We start from the raw sequence: 10688 nt of genomic DNA on the forward strand, positions 1-10688 counted from the left end.
GAGACCCAACATTTTCATGTTCCTGTCCAACCCGGAAGGATACCAAAGGGAAAAGTCTGAAACCAACTTCACTGAACTTCCAAGAACATGGACCAAAGTATTCTTTGGTCTTAGAGCCACTTAGAGCCTATGAAAGAATGGCTGGCCCTGTACTAGGAAGGCCTGTTTTTGTTTTTGTTTTTAAAAATTTTATTTATTTATTTGACAGACAAAGATAACAAGTAGGCAGAGAGGAAGAGTGGAGGAAGCAGGCTCCCCACTGAGCAGACAGCCCCATGTGGGGCTCCATCCCAGGACCCTGGGATCATGACCTGAGCCGAAAGCAGACGCTTAGCCCACTGTGTCACCCAAGTGCCCCAAGAAGGCCTGTTTTGTAGTGAGGACGGTAGGAGTCTCTTTGTTGGGGTGGTGATTATGGTCCATTCCTTTTTTCTTTCTTTATCTTCTCATCTTTCAGAATTAGCAAAGCCAACGTGAAGTGCCTTCATGGAGGATACATGTCATGACGTGTTGAGATAAAGCATAAACTTGTATGGCTATCCCCAGTATGCATTGAAACATACATATATTTTTTTAAAGATTTTATTTGTTTGACACAGAGAGAGAAACAGCGAGAGAAGGAACACAGGCAGAGGGAGAGGGAGAAGCAGGCTTCCCACTGAACAGGGAACCCGATGTGGGGCTCGATCCCAGGATCTGGGATTATGACCTGAGCCGAAGGCAGATGCCCAACTAACTGGGCCACCCAGGTGCCCTGAAACATATATATTTTTTAAGATTTTATTTATTTATTTGAGAGGGGAGAGAGAGAGAACATGAGCAGGGGTAAGAGGCAGATGTAGGAGGGACAGCCTCTCTCAGGGTTAGCTAATTCCTAGGAACTGCAAACAACTTGCCCACGAGCATAAAATGCAAACCAGCCAATCCTGAGCCCATACCCACAATCACCTCTGCTGTCCCGCTGTCACCCACCAAGCCAATATTCCCCTGCCCAAATCACTCCAGGGCCAGGCACCAGACAACTCAAGACCACCCTTATAGCCCAGAGCCTGCTGAAATTATTAGAACTATCCAACCCTAAGCCTTTTTTCCATTCCTTCCCACAGTAATCTCATAAAGGCTGGAGTCCAGAATTTGCCCTTGCCCTTCCTGCCCCCAGACGCTGGCGCTTCCCCAGGTGTCTTGCCTCTGCTTCTAGGGACCCATGAGTATCAACTTGCTCCTTCACGACAGTCATTTCTGTGTCTGCGTGTGTTACCATCCATACTTGCTTGAAACAAATCCTGGATGCATTTTTTTTAAAGATTTTATTTATTTATTTGACACAGAGAGAGAGAGATCACAAGTAGGCAGAGAGGCAGGCAGAGAGAGAGGAAGGGAAGCAGGCTCCCCGCTGAGCAGAGAGCCCAATGCGGGGCTCGATCCCAGGACCCTGGGACCATGACCTGAGCCGAAGGCAGAGGCTTAACCCACTGAGCCACCCAGGTGCCCCCTGGGTGCATTTTTTAAAAAGATTTTATTTATTTATTTGACAGAAAGAGAGATCACAAGCAGGCAGAGAGATAGGCTGAGAGAGAGAGAGGGAAGCAGGATCCCTGCTGAGCAGAAAGCCTGATGGAGGGTTTGATCCCAGGACCCTGGGATCATGATCTGAGCTGAAGGCAGAGGCTTAACCACTGAGTCACCCAGGTGTACCCTGGGTGCATTTTATGCAGGACATTTTGTGCAGGACAATTCTATGAACCGTGCTCCCACTTTGCACTCAGGAGGGTAGGTGCGGTGGCAGGTTGGGGTGGGCAGAGGGATGGGAGGTGATGCAACAGAAGGGTTTGTGCCAGAAGTTTGTGAGCCTGGACCCCCAGGTATAGTCCTATCGTCTCTGGAAACCCCAGCTTCTTGCTGAAATCACCACAAAATTATGTTAGGTGATTCTAAACTCTCAACGTCTTTAGCTCTAAAAGGCTCCTAAATTAAAGGAGCAACATATGAATGCTTATGCTGTAAGAAGAAGTTGGAAAGAAGAAACAGGATACAAAATTATACTTATCCTACAATAGACTATGGATGAAGACTGGAAGAAGTTTTTGTTGTTGTTGTTGTTGTTGTTTTAATTTATTTATTTTCCTGTGAGAGAGAGAGAGAGAGAGAGAGAGAGCACATACCGGGTGAGCAGCAGGCAGAGGCAGAGGGAGAACCAGGCTACGCGCTGAGCAGGGAGCCTGATGCAGGGCTCAATCCCATGGGATCATGTCCTGAGCAGAAGGCAGTTGCTTAACTGACTGAGCCGCCCAGGCTTCCCTGGAAGAAGAAAATTTTAATAAAGGGATGGAATTATGAGCCTTAATGTGTGTTTCAATTTTTAAAAATGTCTCAAAGTTCATATTAAAGCAGATCTGGTAATCCTCTCTCCATTTCTGGATCCTTTCATAAATGCCTCTGGATTCATTTCTAGATGGTAGAAGTCCAGAATGGGTCTAATTGGGCTAAAATCAAAGTGTCAGCAGAGCTGTTTCTCTTCTAGATGATCTAGGGGAGAATCTGCTTGTGACTTTTTCCAGCTTCTAGAGGCTGCCTGTGTTCCTTGGCTCACGCCCACCCACTTCCATCTTCAAAGTCAACAAAGGTCAGGTGAGTCTTTCTCACTTCCCATCGCTTCTCTGGTTCTGTTTTTTCCCTTCTTCTTTAAGTTGTAAGAACTCTGAGATTACACTCGGTCCACCTGGATGATGCAGAGTGACCTTGCTGGCCCAAGGTCAGCTGATTAGCAACTTTAATTCCATCTGTGACCTTCACTCCCTTTTGTTATCCATCTAGGATGTTCGGAAGTTCCAAGGATTTGGAGGGGGACATCTAGGGAAGGGGTGTTATTTTTCTCTGAAATGCTGTCTCATCAAAAGAGGCCTCCTGCCCTTCCTTTGGGTCTTCGTGATTGCCTTTGCTCCTTGTCACGCAGTTTAAGCTGCACAGACCTGGTGAAGAAGGGCAGACCTTGCACTGTGATTTGCTTTGGGACCTTGTGGTCCCTTATGGATAATGCTGCCAGCCTGGGAGATGTCTCCTGGTGCCTAAAGTTGAACTTCCAGCCAGCAAACATTTATCGAGCACCTTCTGTGTGTCAAAATCTAAGCCAGCTTTTAGGGACAGGATAAATATGAGGATGACGTAGTCCCTGCACAGGGAGCTCACAGTCTAAGAAAGGAGAGTCCCCATCCACACAAACATTCCAGATACAAAGCATGAAAGGAAGGCCATGTGAAGTGAGGTGAGGAGAAGTGCTGTGAGCCATGTCCCCATTCAGAAGGGACATCTGAGATCTAAGGTCCTGCTGGTGGAAGAGGTGAGCCCAAGCTCAGCTTCCGTTCTACATTTTTAATTTTTTGAAATGATAAATTAGCACAAGAAATTGCTCCCCTGTTCCACTCCCCTGTCCTCTGGATCTGCTGTTTCCTCCTCACTGATCACAGGTAACTGCTCTAGTGAAATACTTATATCCTTTTAGATATATTCTATATGTGAACATGCTCAAATGTAAAATATAGATAACTTGTCACTATTTTTATTCTATAACATTATTTTTCACCTTGAATCAGTCTCTGACCAAAGTGAGGATATTTTCCCAAGGAGTACAACATATATTTGTATATTTCTAGGGTAAGTCTCTAAACATGGAGTAGCTGTGTCAAAAGACAGGCCCAGTTTTCATCTTGACAAGTTGTCCTCCAAATATGCGAAGCTGATTTACTCTGTCTCCCACTTGGTATGGAAACCACTGTTCCTTCACACCTTTCACCAACGCTGGACGTCATCCCTTTTCCTAACTTCTGCTAGTCTGATATGTGGAAAAGGGGTATCTCAATTTAATAGACAAATTAAAAGGGGTTTAATTTGCATTTCTCTAATGATGAGTGTAGTCAAAACTTACTTTATTTTAAGATTTTATTTATTTACCTAACAGAGAGAGACACAGTGAGAGAGAGAACACAAGCAGGGGGAATGGGAGAGGGAGAAGCAGGCTTCCCGCTGAGCAGGGAGCCCGAGGCGGGCTCAATCCCAGAACCCTAGGATCATGACCTGAGCCAAAGGCAGCTGCTTAATGACTGAGCCACCCAGGCGCCCCCCTTCCTTTTTTTTTAACGCCTGATCATGTTTTAAATCTTTGGGCCATCTGGCATTTATTTTGTTACAAGAATAGAACTTTATTTTTTCCAAATGACACTACTAGTTATTAAATAATTCACATTTCTTCCACTGATTTGAAATCCCACCAAGCTCTAGATTTTAAAAAGTGAAAGGAGCTCATCTCCACCTCCACTTCATACCATATGCAAAAATAAATTCAAAATGGATCCTGCATCACCCCAGTGGGTTGGGCCTCTGCCTTCGGCTAGGGTTGTGGTCTCAGGGTCCTGGGATTGGGCAGGCTGCATCAGGCTCTCTGCTCAGTAGGGAGCCTGCTCCCCCCCTCCCCCGTCTGCTTCTCTGCCTGCTTGTGATCTCTCTCTCTCTGTCAAATAAATAGATAAAATCTTTTAAAAATAATTTTTTAAAAAGTAACATATAAAACTTCTAGAAAACAACACAGGAGAGCCTCTTCAGGTAGTAGGGAGAAGCAAAGAATTTTCAGGCCTGACACCAATAGCAAAATATGTAAAAATAAAAAATTAATTGGACTCTACCAAAATTAAAATTTTGTGCTGTGAAATACTGTTTAAAAGATGACAAGACAAGTTGGGAGAAAAATCTTTGCAAACCACACATTAAACAAAGGCCCATATAGAGAATATATAAAGAATTACTAAAACCCTAAAGAATTGAACAGATATTTCACCAAAGAGGACATACGAATGGCAAAGAAGCACATGAGATGTTCAATATCATTAGCCATTTGGGAAGTGCAAACTGAAAATATAAGACTGCAGTGAGATATCACTATATACCTCCTACAATGACTAAAATGAAAGACAAGGATAATTCTAGATGCTAATGAGGATATGGACAAACTGAAACCCTCAAATATTGCTGATGGAAATCTAAAATGGCACAATCACTCTGGAAAACAGGTTAGCAGTCTCTTAAAAAACTAAACATTCAATTACCATATGGCCCAGTGATTGCACTCCTGGATATTTACCACAGAGAAATGAAAACTCATATTCACACAAAAACTTGCATGTGAATATTCACAGCACTTCCTTTTTTTTTTTTTTTTAAAGATCTTATTTATTTATTTGAGAGAGAGAGAGAAAGCATGCACAAGCAGGGGAAACTGCAGAGGGAAAGAGAGAAGCAGGCTCCCCGTTGAGCAGGGAGCATGACAGGGGCTCCATCCCAGGACCCTGGGATCATGACCTGAGCTGAGGGCAGGCACTTAACCTCTGAGCCACCCAGGCGTCCCGGCACTTTCATTCATAATAGCAAAAAGCTGGAAACGGATCAACTGTCGTTCAGTAGGTAGATAGCTGAACACACTCTAGTGGGTCCATACAGTGGAATACTATTTGGCAATTAAGAGTATAACTATTCATATATGCAACAATCTAAGTGGAACTCAGGGGCATCCTGCCTAATGATGAAAGCCAATTCCAGAAGTTTACATACCATATGATGTTTGATTTCATTTTCTGAAACGGTAACATTCTCTGAATGGTAAAGAAGAGATTAGTGGTTGCCAGGGGTCAGAGATGGAGAGAAGGGGCTTGGATACACAAATACAAAGAGATAGCTGAGGAAGTTCTTTTTTTTTTTTTTTTTAAAGATTTTACTTATTTATTTGACAGAGAGAGATACAGCGAAAGAGGGAACACAAGCAGAGGGAGAGGGAAAAGGACGCTTCCTGCTGAGCAGGGAACCCGATGTGGGGCTTGATCCCATGAGCCTGGGTCATGCCCTGAGCGGAAGGCAGACGCTCATGGACTGAGCCACCCAGGTGCCCCCAAGGAAGTTCTTTTGTGGTGACAGACCAATTTTGTATCTTGATTGTGGCATTACAAGAATCTATGCATGTGATAAAATTGCATAGAACTATAAACACACATATAAATGAATGCAGGTTATGAAAATGATGAAAATAAACTCTGTAGTGTAGTTAACAGTAATGTACTGAGGTTGATGTCCTGGTTTTTACATTGTACTGCAGTTAGATAATATGTCATCATTGGGCGAAATTGGGGTACTAATTCCACAAAGTCCCGATAATCTAGAAAATGTTTAAAATACTTTTTGAAATGAAAAAAAGAGAGAGAGAAAATCACCTTTGTCAAAGACTTTCCCACCGTACATGGCAGGTCTCTTTGGTTGCTTTATCCACAAGAACCTACTCCCTCTCTCTCCTCCCCAGACACACAACATGGCATCCTTTTGAAGTTTCCAGTGGAATGCAAGTTGTCTTAGACTAGGAGGTACAGAAAAGTTGCATATATAAAAATAGTTCAAAAGAACACCAGCATATCAGATTCACCAAGTTAATATTTAACCAGTTCATTTTATCACATGGGATCTCTCTCTCCATCTCTATCACTGTTTCAGAATCATGTGATGGTAAGTTTCGTCCATCTGCCCCTAAGTACTTTAATGTTTATTTCCTAAGAACATTCTCTTACACACTCACAGTACTGTTAACTTCAGTAAATTTAAACACTGAGTCAATACTTTAATCATGGTTCCTATTCCACTTTTATCAATGGCCGCAGTGACATCCCGCCCGGAATGGAGCCTGTCGACCGTGTCTTTGAAAGCCTTGGTAGATCCCGTCTGCTACCCGTCTCTCGTCACGGGGCCCTCGGAATCCGCATCTGTAAACTGGGATCTAGTCATCCCCTAGCCACCCTTTGTGAGCAAAGGCGCTGTAACAATCTACGCGAGCTAAACGGAGTATCTCTCTTCTGCATCATTATTCCCCAGAGGGTCTAAACTTCCGTCGTGGGTCGGAGCTGGAATTTAGGGAGGAATCCTTCAGAGAAGAGGTGACCGAGACCGTGCGAAGGACTCCCCTTTCCACCCCCCCCTCACCTGGAGCACTGGCGGCCAATCGGCGGCGCGCCCGGTTCCCGCGGCCAATGGGAGGGCGGCGCGGCGCGCTCCCCAGGGCTATAAGTGCGCCGGGCGGCGGAAAGTGAAAGTGGTGCAGACGCCGAGGACGCAGCTGACACCGCCTGCCTGCAGCCGAGCCGAGGGGATGCTCAGGGCTCCCGCGCCGCGGCCCGGAGAGGCGGGGGCGGCCATCCAGCCCAAGCCGCTCACCTCCTTCCTCATCCAGGACATTCTGCGGGACAGCGCGGAGAGGCGCGGCGGCCACACGAGCAGCCAGCAGCCCCCGCGCCAGCCGGACCCGCCGCGACACCAGGAGCCGGAGCCGGAGCGAGGAAGAGGCGGCGCCGGGGCGCCCGAGGACGAGTGGAGCGCCCAGCCCGGCGCAGCGCAGGAGGCCGACGCGCACGCGGAGGGTGAGCCAGGTGAGCCGGCGGCGAGGCTGCGGCGGCCGGGCTGGGCCAGGGTGCGGTCTCAGAGGAGGGGCGGGCCGGCTTGCGGGCTGCACCAGCGCGAGGTCGCGGAGCTCCGGCTGCAGGGATGCGGGGCCCCGCGGCGACAGGCCAAGGGACCTTACCTCCTCCTGCCGCGGGTGCGCCTCGGAAATCAAAACTGAGCCCCGCCGTAAGGGTGGCGCAGGATTTGTACCTGGGCTGGACTCGCCGGGCACAGAGCTCTCTGTTCCGCGGGCTCTGGCTCCCGGGGCTCCAGAGTGAGCGCACACCCGGCGCCCCGAGCCCCAGCATCCCAGGTGAAGACCCCGCCCCGCGCTCCCAGCCCCCGCGGGACCCTCGATCCGCGCCCGCCCCGTGCAACCTCTTCGCAGTTACAGTTACATCTGTAACAAGTAACTGATCAGGGTTTGACAAGGGAAGACTCCCTTGGCTTCCCAACTCCACGGGCAGTAAAACTGCATTCTGAAGGTCCCTGCGGCCTTCAGGAAATAGAACACCGTTAGAACGTTTAGAGCAGATTTCTTTCCTTGTCCTGTCACTTCGGATGAGGTGTCCTAACGGTGTGTTTAGAAAAAAAGGGGGCCTAAAGCCAGAAAAGGAACTTGCCCTTTGCCTGCACCGCCTTTCTTATAACAAAAACCCTCTCCCGACATCCAAAAGTTAATGCGCAGGCCTTTGGGACCTGCTTTACCAGCAGCCTGATTTCTGTGTCTTCCCTGCCTGGCTTCTCTTCTGGCTTCACTTCTGCCGCCTCTTCTCAATGCACACACATCTAGGACCCTAGTGAATTCTCCTGGACGATATGGCAGGAAGCTCTACCACTAGAAGCTTCTAACTTTGGGTTCTTGATGACCGTTAGAAAACTAATACATAATATACATATTCACTCACTCCCCACTCAGGAGAGTTCCTTAGTCATGTGAAAAAAGTGAAATGTATCCAAGATGACAGTGGACTGTTTGTTCACTCACTGAAGAGATAAGGGTGGCTTGAATTCTGTTCTCTTCCCTCTAACATGTAACCTTTTCCTTCCCATCCCTCCTCCTTCTACTTTCCAGATAGACACTTGGAGACTTATCTGTTGGACTCTGAAAACAGCGCAGACTCCTTACCAAGCCTTCCGCAAACCTCAAAACAGCCACAGAAGCGCTCCCGTGCTGCCTTCTCCCACACTCAGGTCATCGAGTTAGAGAAGAAGTTCAGCCACCAGAAGTATCTGTCAGCCCCTGAAAGGGCCCACCTGGCCAAGAACCTCAAGCTCACTGAGACCCAAGTGAAAATATGGTTCCAGAACAGACGCTATAAGACCAAGCGAAAGCAGCTCACCTCGGACCTGGGAGACCTGGAGAAGCACACCTCCCTGCCGGCCCTGAAAGAGGAGGGCTTACCCCAGGCCTCCCTCATCTCCATGCATAACAGCTACCCTTACTACCCCTACCTGTACTGCTTGGGGGGATGGAACCCACCTTTCTGGTAACGCCAGCGCAGATGACAATCATGAGTGGTCAGACACTGCCTTCCCTGAGTTGCATCTCTGGAGAGCAAAAGGCCAGCCAGGCTCAGGGAGCCTGAGAAGTGAGAGGCGTGCATACTGACCCCGCCGGAGGCTTGCATGGACACCCCCGATTCTTCCCTGGTGAGCCAATGAAAGATCTGCGATAGCGAATAATACCCAAATATATCCCCCATATCACACATGATATGGCACTTTGTTTGCTCTTAGAGACCTCTGCCAAGTGGGGAGGGATAAAATCAAGCACTGTTACTAGCACTTCTGTGGTTTTGTGTGTGTTGTTATCATCACCCCTAAGGATGCTGATTCCACTCCACCTCTTGCGTCGCTGAACATTGACCCTGAAAGTGCAAACCTGAGGGGGAAAAGGATGGCCAAGACAAGGGTCTTCCCTCCCGAATTACACTTCACTTCACAAACCTTTCACGGGCCTTGAAATGCGATTGGGGTTCCTCTCTGTCCCCATAAGAGAGAAGAAGACGGAGGCTGTTCCAGGGAAGCCTGTCTGTTAGGCACAGACTGGCATGGGAGATGGGGATGGGTAGGAGATGAAAACGTGAGCTGCTTCTTCCTTTTTAAAAAACGCACCAACCTAAGTATTTACAGGGTGGCCCAAGCAGAACAAGAAGCACTCACTGCGGTTCTGGGGCAAACTGTATAAACAAGTTGTACTGCATTAGGTGGGCCCGGGACAGAAGACTCTCTGGGTGTCAGAGAACGGCCTGAGGAGCCTCTCTGCATTGTGGCTGGGCGGTTGGGGGGTGACACGTGATTTTTGTTAATAAAGGTAAAAAAGCTTCCTCTGGACATTTTTGCCCTGGGCCTGAGAATTGGAATGAGTAGTTTGCTGGAGTTTTCAGGCTATAATTCATACTCAATCGTGACAGATCACATGCTTCTCTCCTATAAGCTCCTGCCTTCCGTCCTTTTATTTATTTATTTTTTTTGTCCTTTTTCACAACAGTCACCCACCGAAGGGCTTCTTTTCAACTCAGACTTTTAGTCTGGCTGCACCTAACATATGCCTTCCTTATTTAGCCTGAGATCTGGGTTTTTTTTGTTTTGTTTTGTTTTGTTTTCTCCCCCCACCTCCGAATCTCTCATGAGTTAAAGGGGGAAAAAAAAAGTAGGGTAGGGGGAAGATTCTGACTTGGCTAAAAGACTTTTTTTTTTTCTAAACTAGCAATTCTTATATATTTTTTTCTTTAAAAACGTACATTAAATCCCAAATCCTATTTAAAGATTTGACAGCTCGAAAAGGTCACCACTGCTTTTATAAGACTTTCGGAGGCTCTGTTGTTACAGTTCAAAGTCAGACAACCCTCTGGGATCCCTGCAGGCTGAGGAGTTTTAAGAGGTATTGGGCTTTCACACACGGAGAACACAGGGCGAAAAAAGAGTCGGGCACCACGAGCTGTCCAGTGGAAATGCGGGGTTTGTGGTCAGGGCAGAAAGAAAAGGCAGTCGGGGCCTGGGGGAGCTGGGTTCTGGCTGCAAGCTGATGAGGGGGCTGATAGCCCTTGGCCAGCAGGGGTTAGGGAAAAGGAAACCCTTTTCAAAACACATTACTGTCGCGTCCATCACCAAACAAATGAAAACACTTCGGGAGCTGTATTTAATGCTCATAAAAAATGGGTCCCCCAAATGAGTCACCTCATGACTTCAACGACAATGAGAGGAGGGCAAAGGAGAAA

At 47.4% G+C, this 10688-nt stretch overlaps 1 protein-coding gene across 1 annotated transcript; it reads left to right on the forward strand.

Moving 5' to 3' along the window:
* The first annotated feature begins 7125 nt into the window (after positions 1–7125).
* On the forward strand, positions 7126–9252 carry NKX3-1 (NK3 homeobox 1). The gene is made up of 2 exons (XM_082726810.1): positions 7126–7451; positions 8540–9252. The coding sequence occupies exons 1-2, from the start codon at positions 7175–7177 to the stop codon at positions 8956–8958; spliced, it is 696 nt and encodes a 231-aa protein (XP_082582936.1). The 5' UTR covers positions 7126–7174; the 3' UTR covers positions 8959–9252.
* Positions 9253–10688: the final 1436 nt, after the last annotated feature.

Source organism: Mustela nivalis (assembly GCF_964662115.1).
Source record: "Mustela nivalis genome assembly, chromosome: 4".
Classification (NCBI taxonomy): domain Eukaryota; kingdom Metazoa; phylum Chordata; class Mammalia; order Carnivora; family Mustelidae; genus Mustela; species Mustela nivalis.

Coding starts and splice junctions, on each gene's coding strand:
- NKX3-1 (XM_082726810.1), top strand. CDS start 7,175: ATGCTCAGGGCTCCCGCGCCGCGGCCCGGAGAGGCGGGGGCGGCCATC. Junction 7,452..8,539: donor GCACGCGGAGGGTGAGCCAG/GTGAGCCGGCGG, acceptor TCTACTTTCCAG/ATAGACACTTGGAGACTTAT.